This window comes from Indicator indicator, chromosome 13, assembly GCF_027791375.1.
Source record: "Indicator indicator isolate 239-I01 chromosome 13, UM_Iind_1.1, whole genome shotgun sequence".
NCBI lineage: Eukaryota > Metazoa > Chordata > Aves > Piciformes > Indicatoridae > Indicator > Indicator indicator.
Window position 1 is genome coordinate 27296591 of NC_072022.1, and position 22865 is coordinate 27319455.

The 22865-nt window shown below is 53.3% G+C and overlaps 1 protein-coding gene across 6 annotated transcripts in view; it reads left to right on the forward strand.

Annotated features, from left to right (window-relative positions):
- Nucleotides 1-22865, forward strand: part of MBNL1 (muscleblind like splicing regulator 1) — a 103429-nt gene that overhangs the window by 70199 nt on the left and 10365 nt on the right. For 3 of the 6 annotated variants that reach the window (XM_054385930.1, XM_054385929.1, XM_054385925.1), the window contains exons 3-8: nt 5039-5242; nt 11795-12052; nt 14164-14217; nt 15106-15259; nt 21241-21276; nt 22124-22218. In XM_054385930.1, the coding sequence (XP_054241905.1) occupies nt 5039-5242; nt 11795-12052; nt 14164-14217; nt 15106-15259; nt 21241-21276; nt 22124-22218 (801 nt within the window). The remainder of the gene's footprint in view (nt 1-5038; nt 5243-11794; nt 12053-14163; nt 14218-15105; nt 15260-21240; nt 21277-22123; nt 22219-22865) is intronic. The other 3 variants (XM_054385926.1, XM_054385927.1, XM_054385928.1) reach the window with 3 other exon arrangements.

Genomic DNA, 22865 nt, shown 5'->3' on the forward strand with positions numbered 1-22865 from the left:
CAGGAATGTAGTGAGTGAATGCAGGAAGAACACAAACCACCTTCTGAGGTCTCCAGTAGGAGATTTTTATTGTCCTTAAACTGAAGCCCATAGGATGTGTTGATTAATCATGATGCCCCCTTCCTGGCAATGTTCAAGGCCAGCTTGGATGGTGCCTCGAGCAACCTGGTCTAGTGGGAGGTGTCCCTCCCCATGGCAGGGGGCTTGGAACTAAATGGTCTTGAAGGTCCCTTCCAACCCAGACCATTCTGTGAGTCTCAAAGTCAACACAGGGCAGTGTTCCAGGGAGTCAAACAGCTTGGCTGAGCCTTGCTCTGCAGCCACCCCTTGCTTCAGCAACCCGAAGGTGGTTGGCATCACCCAGCCCCCATGCATGTACACTTCTGGGAGCTTAACACTCTGTGCCAGGCCCTCCTCTAATGCAATCCAGAGAGCTCCTTGGAGCTAACCTCAGGAGACATTTGGCCCAGAAGCCTTTGGATATCCATTTCTAGCTGAGACATTAGAGGGCACTGATTAATGTATGAGTAAGACTGCTGCTGGTTAATGCATGAGCCAGGCTGCTGTCTTCTACATGGAAAGGCAAACACTGCTCCCATGGCTGCAGCTCTCCCTTTCAGTGGCTAAAATGGCAGCAAAGGAAAAAATATGTTGAAAGAAATACCTATATAAACCAAGCCTACCTGCATTAGCACTTCTCTGCCAGTTCTTTTATGCCATTCTTGCTGGCAGAGGTAGAATTCAGGGAGTGTAATTCGCCTCTAGACACCTTCCTGAGGAAACTTCACTCTCTTAGAGGGGCTCTTCAGCTTCCATTTCACATAGCACACTGCAACTGCTGCTCCTCAGCATGCAGCTAGATCCTCAGGACAAGTCAGCTCAGCAGCAAGGACTCTCCTGCTTGTGCCAAGTGGTTGGCTGGCTCCCTGCTTCGTGGGGCTGCAGAACACCAGGGAATATTCTGTAGCTTATTTTGATGTGGTTCTTGCCCCTGTTACTGTCCTGCAGAGCTTTCTGCCTGGCTGCTGCAGCAAGATGTGCTGTGCTGGGATCCTCACAGGGAAGTGCAGAGTGTGAGAAGATAGCACCTTGTGCTTTCCTGCTCTGGGTTGCTTTTCTTGAACTGAAACTGTGTCACCCAGGTGAGGCAGAGCTGAGGCAGCAGCAGCACACAGCCAGCAGGCACTGTGAGCTTGGGGGGTGCCCCAACCCTGCCCCTTGCCCCCAGCCTGTAGGAGAACTGCCTGTGGGCTGCTGCCTGCTGCTGCTGCCACTGCTGGCTGTCAGATCAGAATTCAGAGCAAAGTGCAGTGTCTGTGCAGCCAGACAGCTGAGAGCAGGCTGTGCTCTACGTGCTGCAACTGCAGAGCAACCTCAGAGGGACATTTCAGTCTCAGCAGCTCAGGACAGACCTGTGCACAGGCCACAGCTTTGCTTTTCCTTACCTGCTTTGGAGGCCAGCATCACAGCAGCTTCATGTTTAGGACTAGGAGAAATCTTAGGTCAAAATGCAGCCAACAGAGAGAACCATTGCTTAAAACGTTAATATAACTGTTGGAGTTGGAAGGGACCTCAAGGCTCATCCAGTTCCAGCCCCCCTGCCATGGGCAGGAACACCTCACACTACAGCAGGTTGCTCATAGCCACATCCAGCCTGGCTGCAAAAACCTCCAGGGATGAGGCTTCCACCACCTCCCTGGGCAACCTGTGCCAGTCTCTCACCACCCTCACTCTTCCCTCTTAAGCTCTTGGTGAGTTTGTTTCATGAGCTGTGATGGGTTTGTGGAAGGCAGTGTGTAGGCATGGACATTTGGGAGGTCATGGACAAAATCCCAGTGCAGTCGTTTTTTAACGTCAAGGGAGGCTGGTGTGATGTAAATCAAATGGAAATGCTCCTTGGGGCTCTCTCACAATGTCCCTAAGCAGCAGAATTGAAGCCAGTGGAGTTGGAAGAGCAGCACAAGCCTTGTACCTGTGCCTGGGCCATGGAAGAGTCGTGGAGTCATAGATTACAGGCTCATTCCTAGAGATCAGGCATCACAGACTGGGTGTTCTCAGGGTCTGGTGGTCTCTTAAAGGTCTTTTCCACCCAAAGCAATTCTGTGGTTCTCAGAATCAGTCCCATTCAATGCCAGGATCCATGGCAAAGCTCTCCCAGCAGTATGTTTCCAAATGGATATCACCCTCCTCATTTGGCCTTCAAATGACCTTGATTATTTAGCAGAGTGGAAAGGGGATGTTGTTCCAGGCTGCTCCAGCCACCCGATTTCTGTCCTCCTGTCCAGCCAGGCCAGTCTGGTTTGTTCCACAAGAATCAATTCTCTGCTCTAATAAAAGTAAGTCAGCTAATGACAGAAATAATCAGGTAGGCACAGCAGCAGGATCCTTTCACTTTTACTGCTGGTTGGTAAAGAGGTTAGCACCAGAGCTGGCAGACAGAAGATGCTTGGACTTAATGATCTTTGCCAACCAGAACCAACTCTGTGATGAAGATTTCAATTATCTTAGTTGCAGGTAGTGTCTGTGGACTTTTCCCACCTCTCCTTTTCAGATCACTCTCTTATCTGCCTTTAGCTGGCCCTCAAGGGAGGGGAAGTGGGATGGGGAGTGGGGGTTGTGCGTCCTATTGACCACAGGCAGCTGCCCTGCCTGCCCAGGTCAGCGCTGCCCTACCTGCTTGTAAACCATTTGAGGCAAGCTGGGCTTAGCTAGACCAGGACTTTTTTTGGTTCAGCCGGGTCTGGACAGACTGGAGAGGATCAGGCATTGGAACAAGCTGTCCAGGGAGGTGGTAGAGTCACCATCCCTGGAAGTGTTTGAGAAACATGTGGCCATGGCACTTTGTGACAGGGTTTAATAGCCACAGTGGTGTTAGGTCAGTGGTTGGACTCCATGATCTTTTCCAATCCAAACAATTCTATGATTCTGTGAACCTCTTGAAGTCCAGCAAGTGCAAGTGTAGAGTCCTGCCCCTGGGAGGAAGAACCCCCTGCAGCAGCAGAGGTGAGGGGTGACCTGCTGGCCTATGTAGAGCACAGTGCAAAACACCTGTGAGTCCCAGAAGGACAGGAGGTGAACCTGCTACTGTTCCTGCAGTGCTCTGAAGGGCTGCAGGGTGTTTGGGTTAGTGTAGAAGGATCTCAGTAGGAAGTAAATGGGGTGGTGTTTTATTGACTGTGCAGTGAGTGTGTTGGGCTGAAGTCAAACACACTGATGGGCGGGGCCCTGCTTGTGTTTCTGGTGTTCATTACTGCATAGCTGATAACACAGCCACGAGGAGTGCAGTTAATTAATGGTGAGGTAAGAGCAGGATTGCATTGCCTGTCAAGTCTGCCTGGTTTTCATTCCCATGGATGAAGAAGCAAAGGCATCAAAGAAATTATTCCCATTGACACGGCTTGCAGTCTTTTCTCAGCCCATGTTTCAGGTTGCCCAGGGAAGTGATTGAGACCTCATCCCTGGAGATATTCCAAGTGAGACTTCACAGGGCTCTGGGCAACCTGATTTAGTTGCTTACTGCAGAGGGGATTGGACTGGATGACCTTTGGAGGTCCCTTCCAACCCAGACCATGCTATGATTCTATGGTTCTACGGTTCTATGATTCAGATGGACTCCTTCCTTCTTCCAGAGGGTTCAGTGGTCTCCTCAGGAGCACAAACCCAGCTGGTGTTGTGCTGGCTGGCTCAGAGAGATAGGACACAAAGAGCTGCCTTCACTCTGCACTTGTTTTTCCCCTCTACAAACTGGTTTGGAAGAAAACTGAATACCTGGAGGACCTCTTTTATTTAGGTACTAAAGGGAGACACTCCAGAGTAAACTGTTCTTGGCAGTGGCAGTGGCAGCACAGTGCTTTGCCTTCAGTGGGGCAGGAGAGTGACTCAGGCTCAGCTCCTAGTTTGCTCTTCCAGTGTTACTTGGGCTTTTCCACCTAACTATCTTCACACCATGTGGTGGCCTATGAGGGCATCTGACTCTTTAAATAAGCAAACAGACACTTCCCCCTCCCAGTGTTAACTGCCTTCTCTTTCTCTGTGCAGTCTAATAAGCATCTCCTGGATGCAGTTCCTGTGCTTGTGTGGACAGCCTGTGTGACTGGGCAGCAAGAAATGATTCTGGTTGTCTGGCCTCCCTCCTGAGCTGAACCTCTGTGATTCCTGAGCCAGTGCTGCCTGGAAGCAGGGTCAGCAGTGGATTGATGTCTCTGAAGCTGAGTGTGGCTCTCCTGCAGGTTTCCCTCTCCCCCCCCAGCAGATGCTTGTACACAGTTTGGATGTGTCCCTAGGATCAGTGTCTACAAATAATCTGAGGGGTGGGTGTCAAGATAAAGGTGCCAGGCTCTGTTTGGTGGTGCCCAGGGACAGGGCAAGGAACAGAGGGTGTAAGGTGGAACCCAGGAAGTTCTGCCTCAGCATGAGAAGCAACTTCTGTACTGGGAGGGTGCTGGAGGCCTGGAGCAGGCTGCCCAGAGGGGTTGTGGAGTGTCCTTCTCTGAAGACTTTCAAAACCCATCTGGGTGTGTTCCTGCCTGACCATAGCACTCTTTGATTCTATAATTCTCCTGTGCCATCAGGACTGCCCTGTACAGTGACATTGCTCAGGTGTGGATCAAAAGCTGGGGCTCTTTAGCTTGGAGAAGAGGAGCCTGAGGGGTGACCTCATTCCTGTTGATAAAGATGTGCAGGGGGAGTGCCTGGAGGCTGGAGCCAGGCTCTGCTGGGTGATGCCCAATGACAGCACAAGGGGCAGTGGTGGAAGTTGAGGCATAGGAAGTGCCATGGAAACAGGAGGAAATTTTTTCACTGTGAGGGTGACAGAACACAGCCCAGGGATCTTGTGGAGTCTCCCTCTCTGCAGATATTCCCAACTCACCTGGCTGTGTTCCTGTGTGATCTGCTCTAGGTGCTCCTGCTCTGGCAGAGGGGTTGGACTGGATGAGCTTTTGAGGTCCCTTCCAGCCCCTAACATTCTGTGGTGCTGTGATGCTTTGCTCCAGGAGCTGCCAGGTGTGTTTCACGCCTCCTCCTCCTTGTCTTGCAGCCGATGTTCTCCGTCGCACCCAGCCTCGCCGCCACCAATGCCTCAGCCGCCTTCAACCCCTACCTGGGGCCTGTGTCCCCAGGCCTGGTCCCGGCGGAGATCCTGCCCACGGCGCCCATGCTGGTGACAGGGAACCCTGGAGTCCCCGTGCCTGCTGCTGCTGCTGCCGCTGCCCAGAAGCTGATGAGGACAGACAGGCTGGAGGTAGGAGCTGCTCTCCCTCGCTTGCTCTCACTGTGGGGTCGTTTACTGTGTCTCCTGGGTACTAAACAGGGAAGCAAATGGAGCAGGTTTCTCTCCAGCTGATAATGTCATGTTCAGGGGAGACCTTCTGGCTCTCTACAGCTCCCTGAAAGGAGTTTGGAGCCAGGTGAGGGCTGGTCTCTTCTTCTGGTAACAAGTGACAGGACAAGAGGAAACAGCCCGAGGTTGTCCAGGGGAGGTTTAGGTTGGACACAAGGAACAATTCCTTCCCCAAAAGGGTTGTCCAGACCTGGCTCTGGCTGCCCAGGGCAGTGGTGGAGTCCTCATCCCTGGAGGGTTTTCAAAGGTGTGGTGTTGAGGCTTGTGCTTTAGTGATGACCTGGTCGTGCTGGGTTAAGGGTTGGACTCAATGATCTTGAAGGTCTCTTCCAGCCAAAACAATTCTGTGATTCTCTCTCAGTGACAGGTAAGGACAGGGCCTGACTGACCAATGACCACTCAGTGCTTGTGGTTCTGCTGCTGCCCCTGTGCTGCAGAGAAGAATGGAAATACTGAGCTCTTTTAAGAGTGACCATGGCAGCAGAAGAGCCCCTCAACAGTGTTAGTGTGTGCCCAGAGGGTGCTGATATGTGGGTGCAGGCAGGGCAGCTGTAAGGGCAGAGCTTCAGCTGCTCAGATAGAAGAGGACCTTCAGCCTCTCTTAGTTCTGCTCTGCGCAGATGGTGCCAGCACTCCTCCACTGCCTCCTGCCTTATCGTCCCTGCTACAACCTGACAAGTGTTGGTGCTCTGCAGCTGCTGCTCCCCCATGCCCTGACTCTTCCTTATCTGAAAGTCCTAACAGGGCTCTCAGCACCTTATCAGCAGTGCAGGCAGGGAGCCAGCACTGTGCCACAGCCACGAGCAGAGCTCAAAGCTCAGCCCTGTGCCATGCTTGCAGCCCCAGCCAGCTCTGCTGGTTACCAGGTGCTGGTGGGAGAGGCTGGTTCAAAGGTGATGATGGGAGAGGCTGGGTAGCTCTCTGTTACCCTCTTTGTGCAGTGGACATGGTGTGCTGGAGCACACATGTGCCAGAGGTCAGCCCTCCCTTCTCCAGCGTTGTGCCACAGCCAGCAGCAGCCTTGGTGGGTGGTGGTGAGAGCTGTGCTGTGTCCTGACCTCTGGCTCTTCCCTCAGCCCCTAGCCTGCAGCCAGTGCTCCTGCAGCACTGCTGCAGTGACAGGGCTTGGAGATACCCCCTGGGCAACACTTCTGCATGGGGAGGGTGTGAAGGGTTAGGGGTGTGGGAAGTGGATGTTCTGCTTTTGGGTGCCTGAAATCAGGGAGCACACTGGAGGAGCCAGAAGGAGCTTTGTGTCCGGATGCAACCAGAAATTGTGCTGCTGCTGCCTCTGCTGTGACAGGGGCTTGCTCTCCTTGCAAGGGAAACCCTGGGGGTTGGTCTGTTCTCCCAAGAAACAAGCCGCAAAACAAGAGGAAGCAGCCCCAAGTTGTCCCAGGGGAGCTTTAGATTGGACATGAGGAACAATCTCTGCCACAAAAGGGTTGTCCAGCATTGGCCCAGGCTGCCCAGGGCAGTGGTGGAGTCCCCATCCCTGGAGGGGTTTCAAAGCTGTGGAGATGTGGTGCTGAGGGCCATGGTTTGGTGGTGGGTTGGCAGTGCTGGGTTAAGGGTTGGACTTGACAACCTTGAAGGTCTCTTCCAACCAAGACAAGTCTATCTTTTGAAGGAATTCCTTTTCCTCAGCCACACCTGGACCTGGCAAGCTGCTGCTCAGAAGGCTGTGAGCAGGGAGGAGCAGGGAGGGTCTGCTGGCAGCGAGCACTTCCCACTGCTGCTGTCACTATTCTCAGAGCTGACATCACCACAGGTTCCCCTCCCGTGGGACCTCAGCATTGCCCTGTTTAGAGATGTTTGCTCTGTTCCCCAAAGCATGCTCAGGTTACAGGAGAGCAGCTGCTCCCGGCTGGCTCTTTGGAATCACCGAGGGAAGCTTTTCCTTGGAGGATTCTTTCATGATGGACACCTGCCAGAGGTGGAGGAGAACCAGAGTGTGATCAGATAAAATCCTAAATAAATCAGGCTGGAGTCAGAAATGAGCACAGAGAGGGAGATGCTGATGGCAGGGAGCCTTGTAGGTCACAGCAGTGGCTGGCTGCTGCGTTTGATGGAGCTTCCACCCATCCAGAGGCCACAGCACTGGACAGTGGTGCTGAGGACAGGTGAGCTCAGAGGCTTTCTGCTCATAAACAGGAGCAGAATATGCCCAAAGTTCCCAAGCACCAGTTCTGGCTGGGGCCTGGGAAGCAGGCACATCCCAGGAAGCTCAGGAGAAGCTGCATTTGGACACCTCTTCAGGTGGTGCTTCTGGGCAGAGCTTGTGCTGGCCAGCAGACTGGGACCACAGTGCATGGGGACCTAAGGGAATTTGGGCTTCAGCCTGCAGGATGTGGTCCTCCAGGTGCTTCCAATCTCTTTATCATAGAATTACAGAGTGGTTTTGGGTGGAAAAGACCTTTAAAATCAGTGAGTCCAGGCTTTAACCCAGCACTGCCTGGTCACCACATGTGCCTCAGCACCACATCTGCACAGCTTCTAGATACTTTATACAGCTGTTCAGAGAAAAGATGCACTGCTGAGCCAACTCCTCTGCTCCAGAGGCAGCTGGCAGAGTGTTCCTGGTCTGGTGAAAGGTGTCTCTGCCCATGGCAGGAAGATTTGGATCTAGATGATCTTCAGGGTCCTTCAAGGTCTCTTCCAACCCCAACCATTCTGTGAATCTCTGAAAGGTTTTGCCTGGTTCCTGCCTCTCCCAGAAGCCAGCATGTGTCTACCTGTTCTTTGAGTGAGCTCCTGGCTCTGGCTATTGTCATTTATTGGAACATGATCTGAGAGCTTTGTAAGGCTTAGGTGTCTCTGCCTTGGAATGAACCATCCTGGAGAAAAATAACTTCTGTGATGTTCACATCTAATCCTGGGGTGTGATGTGTTCTGTCTTGAGTTCCCAACGCTGCTTCTCACTCTGGTTGATGTTCAAGAAGTTGGCACATGTGCCCTAGGGTACTGAATCAGGCTGCTGCACCACCAGAAGCCCACAGCACAAAGCTGCCAGGCAGCTGAACTGATAAGAACACTCCTCAGATGAGGTAGGGGTGACTGTTAGGAGCAGCAGGACTGATTTCATACCTCCTGGGACCATGCTGCTGGTACAGACAGCACACAGATGGTTGGGTGTCCACTGCCTTCAGCCACGCCCAGAAGGAAGCTAGATCTCAGGGTGGAAATCCCATGAATTGAGGCTTTATCCAGCAGCTTTCATCATGCTGCCAGAAGTATCTTGGGCAAAAGTGTGGCTCTTCCAGTGAAATAGAGAGAAGCAAGGAGAGGGAAGCCAGAGAGAAAGGAGTTGCCTGAGTGCTGTGCCTCTGGCACCTGGGTCTCCATCACTTCTGTGGGAAGTGACCAGCAGCCAAGAGTGACCACAGCCAGCCTGCTGCTTCCTGCTTCTTCCATATGTGCTGGGGTTGTTTTGCCAGGAAGAGGCAGCTTATCAGACCTTGGAGACTTTCAGATGTTGGGTAACCAGGAGCTCTGGTGGTTGTGTTGGTTTAGATGCTCAGAATGTGCTGGGTAACAATCCACCCACTTTGGTCAACTCTCTTCAGTGCAGAGCAGGAGACAGGAGAGGGAACTCACTCATGGCAGGGATCTCAGCTCTGCTGTCCATGGCCCTCCAGCCAAAGCTCTGCCCAGCCTTTGGGTGAGCGGTTTGGAACCTCCACCTTAGCTGCAGTGACTCAGTGTTTGTCTCCCCACTGTGGTATTTTTGGGGGCAACCAAAAATAAACTCAGCCCAAAGTCAGAAGCAGCTGAGTGAATCCCAGCAGCTCAGCATTTTTGCAGACAGGCTGGAGACATGCAGGTGCCTCTTTTGTTTCTGTTTCTTAACATCCTGAGTTGAAAAGGCTGATGCTAATTACAGGGCTATTAATAAGGAGCTGAATCAAATCTCTGCAGCTCTGCAAGGCCAGACAACACACCAAGCTTCTGTGCCTCTCTGCCCTCAATCACACACTGCTGTTTGCCCCTGCCACCAGGATGTCACTGTTCCCAGGGCTCTTTTGAAGTAACCAGGAATTGGAAGTGGTGTGGGGTTGGTGTTTTTTTTGTGACCATCACAGCCACTGCTGGTCACACTGGTTGAAAGGACTGGCAGTGTTCTGGTTTGTGTCTGCCCTGCTGCAAAGCATCCTTCAGAGGTCTGTTCAGGAGAGCTGAGAGGGAGCCATTCATTGTCTTATCTCAGTTAGGGCATGACAGCTTTGGGGAAAATGACTGTGGGCATGCCAGAGGTTCTCTCTATCTGCCCAGCTCGTTCAGCTCCTTGGTCATTCTTCTTTGGGCTTTGGCTATGATAAAATCAGCTTATCTCTGGGTACATTTTCTTTCTAGACAGTTCTAGATGTATATCCCCTTATATGTGAATGTGTAGAGATCAGCTCTGTGCCATTCATAGGATCACAGGATGGTAGGGGTTGGAAGGGACCTTTCAATATCATTGAGTCCAACCCCCCTGCCAGAGCAGGACCATAGAATCCAGCACAGGTTGCACAGGGACACATCCAGATGGGTCTTGAAAGTCTCCAGAGAAGGAGACTCCACAACCTCTCTGGGCAGCCTGTTCCAGTGCTCTGGGGGGAGTCTCAAAAGGGACTCTGGGGGTTTGAGAGGTGTGTGAAGAGGGGGCTGATGTTTGGCAGCTTGGTGATGAAGTTGATGTCTGTGTGGCTGGTGGTAGAGGTCAGGAGGTCTGTGCTGGAGCTCACTTTCCAGCACTGTGATGCCCTCCAGCCAGGCAGCTTTCCTCGGGCAATTTCTAATCCCTTCAGCTTCATTTGGCTGCTGGCACACAGTGGCGGCATGGCACTGGGACTAGTGACCACTCTGGATGCATCATCTGCTCCTCCAAATGTGGCTCATTTCCCACCCATTACAGTCACAGACTGGTTTGGGTGGGAAGAGACCTTTCAAGGTCATCCAGTCCAACCTCCTGCAGTCAGCAGGGACATCTCCAACTAGAACAGGCTGCTCAGAGCCCCAAACAGCCTGATCTGGAAGGACTGCAGCTTGTTCCCTGGCACAGCATGAAGCACCTTTCTGATGGAGCTGCTCAGGGTGGCTACAAAGTCATCCTCCTGGCACCACTAATTAAGGCCAGGCACCTTAATTAATGCTGCAGGATGCTGCTAACTTGACACAGCCACATCACAGTAGAGCTCTGCAGCAGGCTGCCCAGAGAGGTTGTGGAGTCTCCTCTGGAGAGCTTCCAATGCCCCCTAGCCATTGTGATCCTGGGCAAGCTGCTGTGGGTGCCCTGCTTTATCAGGGGGGTCAGACTGATGAGCTCCAGAGGTCACTTCCAAGCCCCACCATGCTGGGATTCTCTAAGTGCTGCCATCCAAGCACCATGCTGGGGGTGATGTAAGGAAGAAGTTCTTCCCCATGAGAGTGGTGAGAGCCTGGAATGGGTTGCCCAGGGAGGTGGTTGGGGCCCCATCCCTGGAGGTGTTTAAGGATGAGGCTCTAGACAGCCTGATCTTGTATGAGGGAGCAGGGATTAGAACTAGATGATCCTTGTGGTCCCTTCCAACCCTGACTGATTCTATGATTCTGTGATCTCAGAGCTGGCCACAGCACATGTAGAAAACCTCATGGGTGGCTGAGCTGAGCTCTTTCCTGGTGGGCTTTGATGTTCTGACATCAGAAGCAGTTTCTCCAGCAGGAACAGGGAGGGGATTGTCCCCTTGTACTCAGCTCCAGTGAGCCCACAGCTTGAGTATTGTGTCCAGTTTTGGGCATCTCAATACAAGAGAGACGTGGAGGTGCTGGAGCCAGTGCAGAGGAGGGCAAGGAAGATGAGAAGGGCCTGGAGAATAAATCTGATGAAGAGCAACTGATGGAGCTGGGCATTGAACTCAATGATATCTGGAGGTCTCTTCCAGCCTATAACATTCTGTGACTCTGTGAAGTTTGTGGTTAGTTTGGAAAAGAGGAGCCTGAGGGGAGACCTCATTGCTCTCTATAACGACCTGAAAGGACCTTGTGGAGAGGTTGGTGCTGGTCTCTTCTCACAGCTAATTAGTGACAGAACAAAAGGGAATGGCCTCAAGCTGCCACTGGGTAGGTTTAGACTGGACATTAGGAGGAGGAGTGGTCAGGGACTGGAATGTGCTGCCCAGGGAGGTGGTGGAGTCCCCAAGCCTGGCTATGTTGGAAGGTGGTTTGGATGTGGTGCTTGGGGCTCTGGTTCAGGGGTGAGCCTTGCAGAGTAGGGTTCTGGGTTGGCCTTGGTGATCCTGAGGCTCTCTTCCAGCCTGAATGTTTCTGTGATTTACAGAAGCTGCGTCCCTGCTCCCAGGGAGCTGATCCTCCACCCTGTCCCACCACCTCTGCCTTCCTCCTGGGGCCTTCACGGCACTCAGAAACGCCACCCTTTACCCCCAGCCATGCCCACATCACCCCACACTGAGTTTCTCCTTCCCTCCCTGGCAGGTGTGTCGAGAGTACCAACGTGGCAACTGCAACCGGGGGGAGAACGACTGCCGCTTCGCGCACCCCGCCGACAGCGCCATGATCGACACCAACGACAACACCGTCACCGTCTGCATGGATTACATCAAAGGGAGGTGCTCCCGGGAAAAGTGCAAATACTTCCACCCTCCTGCCCACCTGCAAGCCAAGATCAAGGCTGCCCAGTACCAGGTTAACCAGGCTGCAGCTGCCCAGGCAGCAGCGACTGCAGCTGCCATGGTGAGTGTGCAGGTGCCCCCCACCTCCCCGGGCAGCAGCGCTGGCAGCGAGGGGTTAAAAGCTGGGCTGGCTGTGGTCTGGGGGGTTGCTCGAGGAGGGGGACACGGTGCAAGGAGCTTTCCCAGCATGTGGTGCCAGGTGTGCTCTGGGGTTGGGGGCAGGTTGAGAGCCTTGGGATGTCTCCCTACTTTGCCTGCTGGCGTGCAGAGTATCTGTATGTACCTCTGTGTGTGCATACGTCTGTGCCTGCCTGCGCCTGCAGATCTGTACCTACAGCTGAGCCTGTCCCTGTGTGCAGCCAGCTGTGCCTCTCTCCAGCTGCACAGACAGGCAAGCCCCACTTTCAGCTACTCTGTCTTTGTAGAGACTCACTTGGAAGTCCACCTTGCTGTGTAGATGCCACCTGTAGCCTGCTTTCATCCCACCCTGAGGGCAGCAGCACAGCCCTCCCTTAGCTGCAGTAGTTGCAGCAGCCAGATCTGGAACCTTTCAGCACCTGGTTTGCCAGCAAGGAGAGGCCAGCACCCCGAGGAGGGCTCTGCTGCAATCTTGTCCTGCCCATGTTGAGTCTGGCAGGGTGTGGGAGCGATGTGGGCTCTGGGATGCGGTGGCCAGGAGCAGGGGGAGCGGCACTGTGGGGTGGCAGCCCCCAGCTTCTGGGAAGGCTACGGTGTGGGCAGTGAGCTGTTGGCTGGGTGTGGGGAGCACAGGTTCCACTCTTGCAGGTCATGGGGAGCCCCAGTTCCACTCCTGCAGGGCCGTGAGGAGCCTGAATTCCATTCCCTCATGGCCAGGTGGAGCCCCGATTGCATTCCTGCAGGTCAGGGCCATGGGCAGCTCCAATTCCACTCCTTCAGGGCCATGAGGAGCCCAAATTCTACTCCCTCAGGGCCATGCGGAGCACCAGTTGTGCTTCTGCAGGGCAGGGCCATGAGGACCCCCAATTGCACTCCTCCAGGGCAGAGCCATGAGGAGCCTCTATTGCACTTAATGCAGGGCCATAGGGAGCCCACATTCCACTCCTGCAGGGCAGGGCCATGAGAAGTCCAAATTCCACTCCTGCAGGGCAGGGCCGTGGGGAGCCCCAATTGCACTCATGCAGGGCAGGGCCATGAGGAGCCCCAATTGCACTCATGCAGGGCAGGACCATGAGGAGCCCCAATTGCACTCCTGCAGGGCAGGGCCGTGGGGAGCCCCAATTGCACTCATGCAGGGCAGGGCCATGAGGAGCCCCAATTGCACTCCTGCAGGGCAGGGCCGTGAGGAGCCCCAATTGCACTCCTGCAGGGCAGGGCCGTGGGGAGCCCCAATTGCACTCCTGCAGGGCAGGGCCATGAGGACCCCCAATTGCACTCATGCAGGGCAGGGCCATGAGGACCCCCAATTGCACTCATGCAGGGCAGGGCCATGAGGAGCCCCAATTGCACTCCTGCAGGGCAGGGCCGTGAGGAGCCCCAATTGCACTCATGCAGGGCAGGGCCGTGAGGAGCCCCAATTGCACTCATGCAGGGCAGGGCCATGAGGAGCCCCAATTGCACTCCTGCAGGGCAGGGCTGTGAGGAGCCCCAATTGCACTCCTGCAGGGCAGGGCCATGAGGAGCCCCAATTGCACTCCTGCAGGGCAGGGCTGTGGGGAGCCCCAATTGCACTCCTGCAGGGCAGGGCTATGAGGACCCCCAATTGCACTCATGCAGGGCAGGGCCATGAGGAGCCCCAATTGCACTCCTGCAGGGCAGGGCCGTGGGGAGCCCCAGTTGCACTCCGGCAGGGCAGGGCCGTGGAGGAGCCCCAATTGCACTCCTGCAGAGCCATGAGGAGCAGCCTGACCCTGGACTCAGGAGGGCACCGGGGTGTGGGCCGCAGCCCTGACCCTGCCCTGCCCCCTCCCGGCCCCACGCCGCAAGGGCCCTGCCGGGCCGCGCCCCCGGTGCATGCAGAGTCTTGTTCCCGTTGTACTCGGCATCCGGTGATTTGGTTTTTTTTATTTGTTTTTTTTTTCTCACCCCCCCAATGCACTGCTGCCCCCATGACGCACCTCTGCTTGCTGTTTATGTTAATGCGCTTGACCCCACTGGCCATTGCCATCATGTGCTCGCTGCCTGCTAATTAAGACTCAGTCGGCTGTCAAATCACTGAAGCGACCCCTCGAGGCAACCTTTGACCTGGTACTATGACCTTTCACCTTTTAGCTTGGCATGTAGCTGTACCGTAGAGTTTGGGGGTTCATGTGTAGAAACGGAATATCCTGGTCCGTCCCCGTCCCCCATCCCCATCCCCGGTGCTGGGCACGGGGGCAGCGCTCCAGAGCAGGACCCCCCTGCCCCCGCGCCCTGCCGGCCCCTTCCCTGGCCCCTTCCTTTCCCACCTCCTTCCCATCCCCCTCCCCCAGGGTGCCGTGGCCGGGCGCAGGGTGCGTTGGCATGGCTTTGGCGGCGCGGAAGCGGCTGGGGGTGCCGGCATGCGGCGTGGCTCTGCATGCCCAGGCAAGGCGCTGGGGCCCGGGGAGTGGGTTGGCACCAGCGGCCCTGCCGTCCGCCCCTGAGAGTGACTATTAACATGGCTTCTATGTGTGGATGATCCTGGAGCTGGCAGTGCTGCTTCCCCTGCCCCCCTGAGAGCCTCGTTGCCAGCGGTGCCCGAAGCTCGGCCTCCGGCGGCGGGGTCTGGGCAGGGCCATGTAACCTGCAGCTGCCCCTTAGCTGTGCTCTGTGATGGTAGCTGAGGTGGTGCTCCCTGAGAGCTTCTCCCTGCCTTTGATTTGGTAGTTCAGCCTGCTCTGCTGCTTGCTTGCTCATGGATAAACAAGGTGCTGCCTGGTGGGTTTTGCCTTCTACTGATTTTTCTTTTTCCTTCTCTCTCTTCCTTTTCTTCCCTCTCCCTCCCTTTCCTCCCTTCCCTCCATCCCTCCCTCCTCTCCCATCCTTCCCACCCCTCCCATCCCTCCTGTCCTCATCCACACCTCCACTCCCCTTCCATCCCCCCTTCATTTTTTTTTGTTTGTTTGTTTTCTTTTTTTTACTGGACTTTATTTTTATCCCCATCCCCCCCTTCAGGGAATTCCTCAAGCTGTACTCCCCCCATTACCAAAGAGGCCTGCGCTTGAAAAAACCAATGGTGCCACCGCAGTCTTTAACACTGGTATTTTCCAGTACCAGCAAGCTCTTGCCAACATGCAGTTACAGCAGCATACAGCCTTCCTCCCACCAGGTAAGTGCTGCTCCTTGGCCTTTTTCTGGAGGGGGTGGGAGAAGGAGGGAAGATGCTGAAAAAAAAAATCACCCCGGTGGCAAACGCAGAGGTGTTTGTGTGGTGCCCGGTGCAGGCAGGTGCCCGGTGCAGGCAGCCCCTCCAGCCTGTGGTACCCAGTGGGCAGAGGAGGTGCTGGCTGCAGGTAGGTTGGCTTCTGGCTGCTTGGCTGGGAAGCTGGGTGGGTGTTTTCCAGCCTAACACAAAAATCAGTGCCGTGCTCTGTCTGTCATCCCCAATCAGAACTTGCCGTCTTCTCTCTCATCCCTCTGCTCCTTGATTAACTTCCTCTTCCTTACCCATCGCCAGCTGTTGGGTTTGTTTCTCTTTGCTGTAAGACCCCTTTGGTAACTCTTCTTCCTTGCCCATCTCTCAAGCTGTTAGGTTTGTTTCTCTTTGCTGTAAGACCCCTTTGCCTTCGTGTGCTTAGCACCACTTGCTAAGTCACACACTGGAAGGTTGAGCTTTCATTACAGTGCAGTGACCATGGAAGGTGCAGGCAGGCTTGCAGGTAGCTAAACCTACCTGAGAAATCACAGCTCAGGCCTCCAAAGCCTCAGACCTGATCTGGCACTCAGCAGAGGCAAGGTGCCGTTGTCCAAGAGTGATCCAATCCATACCTGTCCTGGTGTAGTCGCTGAAGGATTAATGGTTGTGCTGTTTACTTCAGAAATGCCTCCAGAGGACAAGTGGGGGGCCCTAGAGTTGGAACACCTGGTTTGGTTCTGCAGGCAGAACCTCAGGAGCAGGGGTACACAGTTCCACAGCAGGTACTCAGGTGGCTCTGTGCCTGTGTGGAGCCAGGCTGAGTTGGATTTGATATGTGAACCCCACCAGCGCAGGGCTATCAGTCTAGCAGGTGTGCAGAGCACAGCTGTGCTGAAAGCTTGGAGGGGATCTGCAAGGACAGCCCTGTGTGATGCAGGCCAGTTAGGAGGAGGAAGGAGAACACAGCTATGTGTTCTCCTTCTCAAATCCTCAGAAACCTGAGGATTTGATTCTTGATGAGTTTGGGGTTCCCTGGAATGGATTATGATGTCCTTTCCCATTCTGTCTTGACCTGGTGCACAATCAACCTGTGGAGTTCAAATGGCACAAAAATCAGTTGCTCGATGTTGTCCAATTCCATAACTTACTTAGGTTCCAAAAATGCACTGCAGGCACTGAAAGCGCTCAGTAAAAGCTCCTTGGAGGCCACAGAAAGACTGAGCAAGCCTTAGGTCAGACCTGCAGCCCACCTGCTGGAATTCAGATGCAAAGAGTGGTGCAGACACAGTCCTGCTGCAGGTGTCACTGCAGCACTCTTTGCTGGCAAAGCCTGGCTGGTGGAGTCAGTAAACCAGGAGCTTCTCCAGCTTCCATGAGTTCAGTAAGGGGCTGGGTGATGCCTGGAAGGACTTGGAGCTGCTTTGACTCACGCTCAGAAGCTCGTGTCCCTCAGGCCTCTTTTGCACTGCATCAATGACCAAGATCTCTCACAGCAGCTCTTGCACAACCCAGCTCAGCTTTTCCCCTGGGAAACCTCTACTGATATCTCCAGGAGTTTGTGCCGTGGTTCTTGCTGCTTCATTTCACCTCTCCTGGCCACTGAAGTAGATGTGAAACAAGAGAAGGAAAGGAATTTTTAGCATGAGCTGCTGTAATTTCTCTTGTTATTCAGACAGCAGCAGTTTTAGCTTTCAGGAATCCAGTAAAAGCTTGGAAATGTTATTTGCCACCTGTCCCTTTATAGTTACCTCACCTAAAATGAGGCAATGTCAGCTCTGCTAGTGCTCAGTCACCTGGAGGTGGAGATTCTCCTGCGTTCCCCCAGTACCAACAGGAGATCAGGGAGCCTGGGGGCACTCAGCTCAGCTGCCATGGAGCACAAGCAGGTTAATGTAGTGGGCACTGAACTACAGGGATGGTTTTCAGCTTCACACACCCAAAGTGTAGTCACTGAGATGTGTCCTTGGCTGCTTCAGCCACAACAGCTGAAAATGCAGCAGGTCTGGAGGGCAGGACACTCACAGAGCCATCAGTGTGTACACCAGTGGAGGGCCTTGGTAGGACCCTCCACTGTGCAGGGGACTAGTGAGTTTTCCACTCATGTTCCAGACAAACCCATGGACCTCTTCTAGATGGTAAGGCATAGCCTGGCTGCCTGTGTGCAGGGGCATGTGAGAGCAAATAAAGGGCTTGGCCATTCCAGAGGGTGGGCACTGGTGCTCCAGCACACTTTACATGATCAAACACTCTCAGATCTTCATCTCACCACTCCCAAATAAAGCTCCCTCTTTGCTTGGCTCCCCTCTCAGGGCTCCCAGAAACCTTGGCTGCTGGAAGACTGAGAGGGGAGTCTGAAAGGCATCGCAGGGAAGAGCTGGGCACACATGTGGCATTGGCTAGTTGGAAGAAGTGGGGGTTAGTCTGCTGAGCAAGGAGGCTCTGCACGACTCAGGAGATGCCCACAGCTGGCTGGGGTACTTTGTTGCTGACTGCCAGCTCTGGGCACCTCGGCAGATAGGGGCAAACATTTTGCTGTGGGGCTGTGAACATGCAGAGCTGCAGTTACTTGGCATCAGCACTTCCTGTGCCCAGTCACTGGGAGCTGGCTGGGGGTGAGTTTGTAGGTGCAGACAGAGCTCCTGTGTGCACCCCAATGGCATTCCTGCCCTGATGCTTGTCACCATCCCGTGCCACTGCCTGCCCAGCTGTGCTGTTACGGGCTGTGTGTATGGGCAGGGTGAGCAGGCAGTCGTTGAGGAGCAAAAGCCTCCAGAAGGAAGGGCTGAGGTTCACAGGGTCCCCCAGGAGCTGCTGTCCTGCTGCAGCTGGCAGGGACAGCAAAGGCTTCAGCCACCTCTGCTGTCCAGCCAACGAATTGCATTTGGAGTCAGCTCCTGCAGCTCCAGCCCCAGGGAAGGAACCTGCTCAGCATGCAGCTTCCTTCCTCTAGGGGTGTCTGTGTGAGCACCTCCTCTGTGGTGCTCCTGGCCCTGCCTAAAACACTGCTCTCACAGCTTCACAGATTGCAGTGGTTTTGCTCTCCTCCTCCAAAATGTAAGGGAGGGAAGAGCAGGCAGCACTGCTCCCCTACACAAAGGGGTGGATTTTTAATCAGGATTTAGTAGATTGGACAGAATAAATAACCTGGGGGTAATAATCAGAGAGAGAAGAGAGGGAAAAAAGACCTGTTTAGAACCCCAGCAAACCTGGAATATTTATAGAAGCAGCTTCATTGCACTGCAGAAAGAATCTTGAGTGTGAATTTAGGATCAGTTAGCTGAGCACACAGCCTTGAATTAGAACTGTGCCTCGTGCTGCAAAGCCAGGGAACATTTCAGCCTGCACATTTATTATTCATGCCTGCTCATTAGTCAGTCAAAGCTTCTGAAGTTCAAGATGATGATTAAGGTCAGAGGAGAACTGATTTTTATTGCTGGTAAGAGGGTCATACAGCATTATGATGTCTTCATCTCTTGCCACTTCCTGCACCCCAGCTGGTATCTTCATTTCTGCCTTTACTTCCGTTTGCTTCAGATCCCCTTTCTAAACTGTGTGCGCTGGTTGGAACGTTCACGGTGGCAGCTCAGCCTTTAAACCTTGGAGCTGAAAAGCTTGCCAGTGGTATTTCAGAGCCGTTAAGAACATGAAGAATAGTGGGAGGTGTATTCATGGAGTGATGTCATATCCCAGATGCAGTGCTGTAAGCCTGGCAAACAGGGCACTTCTGCAGAGCCAGAGCCCAAGGGTTCTTCTCTGGAACCTCATTAATGCCATAGAGACCCCACAAGAGGGACTCTGAAAGCAGCCTGGTACCTTCTAGCCAAATTTTGCTCCATTTTTCAACCTTGCAAGTGGTCCCACTGACCTCAGCCATGATTTTTGTGTGTGGCGGAGTCAGCAATGTCAGGAAGCTCTCCTTCTTCTAACCTTCCTTGGAGAATATTTTCAGCCTCTTCCATGAGGTAGAAACAGAAGAGCAATTAGGAAATGTGGGTGTGCCCTTTGCTTTGTAGCCTCACAGAGGCAGTGATGACAGAAAATGTCCTTGGTCCCAGCAGTAATTATACTGAGTGACTCTTCCCCTGCTTTCTGAAATGCTCTGGAGCTTGTGAGACCACTACAGGGCTTGGCACCAGCTGAGACAATTTCCTGTCCCTGTGATGGCCACGGAATGTCAAGGAAAGCAGCGTTGCAGGGCTCCCACTGGCACTCCTCTGGAAGATGTGTCCACTTCCACTGCAATCCCTGCTCCCAGATTTCAGGTTATTTCAGTCTCTGCTGCCTCCAGTGTAATTAGCAGTGCCAATCAATGCTATTTGTTAAACAACAAGGTAACCAGGTTATTAAAAATGGGTGTCCTGAAATACCACTGTCTCAGATTGGAAGCAGAAATAGCAGATGCAGAGTTCAGTAAGGTGGAAGGCACTTGGCTGTGTCAAGTGAGCAGAATGAGAAACTCTGGGGTACTTCAAAATGATCCCATCCTGTTCCTAACCCCACCAGACTGCTGCAGGCTCTCTAGTTGCAGGGCAGAACTCAGCAGGCACTGTCACTTCAGTTTACCTTTGTGGAGACTGAAGGGAGTTGTGAACCCAGACACCAGCAGCTTAAAATAGGCCCCATGATGGAGGGGACAAAATGCTGACCAAGTGTTCTGACGTGCTGCTGTGAGCTGTTGAGGAAACTTTAGCTCTTCAGTCACTCCTGGCCTGTGTGAGCAAAGGACCAGAGGGCTGCCGGGATGGCTCCCGCTTCACCAGCAGCTCTTGAGGCTCAGACATCACAAAATTACTGCATGCTCAGCCCACAGAATCACCAAAACCCAGCATAGTGAGGTTGGAAGGGACCTCTGGAGATCATCCAGTCCAACCCTCCTGCTAGAGCAAGGCACCCACAGCAGCTTGCCCAGCAGCACAGTGTCCAGGTGGGTTTGGAATCTCTCCAGAGAAGGAAACTCCACAACCTCTCTGAGCAGTCTGCTCCAGGGCCTCCAGCACTGTCAGAGTGAAGTTTTTCCTCCTGTGCAAGTTTCATGTATTTCTCTTCATCTAAGGAAACCAGGGTGAAGACCATGACAAAGCTTTGTGTCAAAAGGTAAAAAGAGTTCACAGGCTCACAGGATGTTAGGGGTTGGAAGGGACCTCCAAAGATCATCCAGTTCAACCCCCCTGCCAGAGCAGGACCAGAGAATCCAGCACAGGTCACACAGGAACACATCCAGGTGGGGTTTGAAAGGCTCCAGAGGAGGAGACTCCACAACCTCTTCCAGTGCTCTGGGACCCTCCCAGTGAAGAAGTTCCTCCTCATGTGGAGGTGGAATCTCCTGTGCTGCAGTTTCTCTCCATTGCCCCTTGTCCCATCCCAGGGTGCAACTGAGCAGAGCCTGTCCCCTCCCTCCTGACCCCCAGCCCTCAGATATTGATAGACATTGATCAGATCCCTCTCAGTCTTCTCCTCTCCAGACTAACCAGCCCCAGGGCTCTCAGCCTCTCCTCACAAGGAGTGCTCAGTCCTTTAATCATCCTTGTAGCCTTCCCTTGGACTTTTTCAAGTAGATCTCTGTCCTTCTTGAACTGGGGAGCCCAGAACTGGATGCACTCCTCCAGGTGTGGCCTCACCAGGGCATAGTAGAGTCAAACCACAGCAGCTTTTCCAGGCCACACTGCTCCCCCACAGTGCTCCAAAGGCAGACAGGACCCAGCAGCAACAGCAGCACACAGTTCCACCAGCTCTGTCCTCCCCCCCACCTCCTGCCTCCTCCTGCCCCCGGCCTGGTTCTAATGGATCACTGCTATTGTATGGTTTGATTGTGCTGACCGTTCCATGCCACTGTTCCCATAATAACAATTTTTCTTCTTTGTTCCAATGACAATTGCTAATGACACGTGTGATGGGTTGTTTTAATTCTTTTCCCTCTCCAAATCCACCTTCCTGTTGCAATGCATGATGGGCAGGCTCAATATTGTGCATGACACCCGCTACAAGTGTTGGTAGGTGCCAGCTTTGTTTCTTGATTCTCTTTAAAAACAAACAAACAAACAAAAAAAACCTGTGGTGTGCAGCTCAGGACCCCTCAAAATCCACTGCTAAGGTTTGGAGCTCTGGTTGGCCCCCTCCAGCTCTCCCGTGGCCCTCCTGCACTAACAAGCTGTCAATTAAATGCAGTTGGTTGATTTAATTGACACGGGCACCCCCATGGGGTTCAGTTTGGACCAGCAGGTTTTTGACTTGCACACTCTTCCCTGGGTGGATTTTGACTGGACTGTGAGTTCCAGTGTTTCAGAAAGCTTCTCTTGTGTTTAAAATGGGAAGAGCTTTGTACTTTGCCATAGACCCTTTACCTGCCTTCGAGGAGATTAAAAGGTTTTTGTTTGCAGTAGCTGGTGGTTTGGTTTGGTTTGGTTGGGTTTGGGGTTTTTTTTTGGGGGGGTGGGAAAATGATTTGTTTTTTTTTTTTTAATGTATAACAGCTTTGTAAAAAAAAATCTAAAGGCTTTACAAACTTCCTGCCGTTGAGTTTTTTTGGGATTGAAATGGTTAAGCTTGTTTGTGTCCATGTTGTTGATGTGATGGTAACAAGCCTTTTCCCTTCCCCCCCCTTTTTTTGTTGTTGTTGTTGTTTTATTTTTCTCTTTCACCTCCTCCTCCCCTTTCCCCTTGCCCCTTGGAATGTCATCCTGCTTTGCACTCTGGTTGCATGTCACTCGCTGGCACTGACGCCCTGGGCTTCTCGCTGTGCCAATCCCATGCTCCACTGCCCCTCCACATCTGGCTCTGGTTCCCACCCTTGCTCCACTCTTCTGTACCTTTTGCTTACCCTGATTTTCCTTCCGAAAGTTCCCATGGTGCACGGTGCTACGCCAGCCACTGTGTCTGCAGCAACAACATCTGCCACAAGTGTTCCCTTCGCTGCAACAGCCACAGCCAACCAGGTTTGCTAATTTACAGCTTTGTTCCTTACAGACAACTCGAGATGGGTGCTTTTAATGAGCATGGGGGAGTGGATTTTTTTTTTTGTTCCCTCTTGTTGGCCTACACATTCTCTCTGAGATCTGCGGTGCGGATTCCTCGGCCCCGAGCCTCGCTGGAGAGGTGCTGCAGCCTCCTTTCTGATGCTAAAAATACTTGATAATAGAGTTTTCTGACTCAGTCTTAACATTTAGGGGCCAGGCAGGCTTATTTCTGCTCCCAGAGAAAGGGATAACACAGGGAGGCCGTGATTTATGTCTGTGAAGCAAACAGCTCCTCTTAGCACTTCCTTTTAGCTCCTTTTAGCTTCTTGAGAGCCCCATCAAAAGGCAGGAAAAGCTTTGTGCAGAGGGCTTGCAGGGTCCCAATTATTACAACAGCCTGAATTTAGCAGTCTGAGCATGTCCTGACTCTCCTGTTCCAGGAGCAAAACAAAACCACTTGAGTATGGGCCCTGGAGAAACTTCTTTGACCCTTCTGTTTAGCTGGTGGTGCTGCATGGAACTGGCTGGGTGCTGGTCACAGTGGGCAGCTCAGAAAATTCCCATCAGGGTCTGGTTTTATTTCCAAATTGATGGTGATAGGGTCCAGTTGTGGCCACGTTGGGATG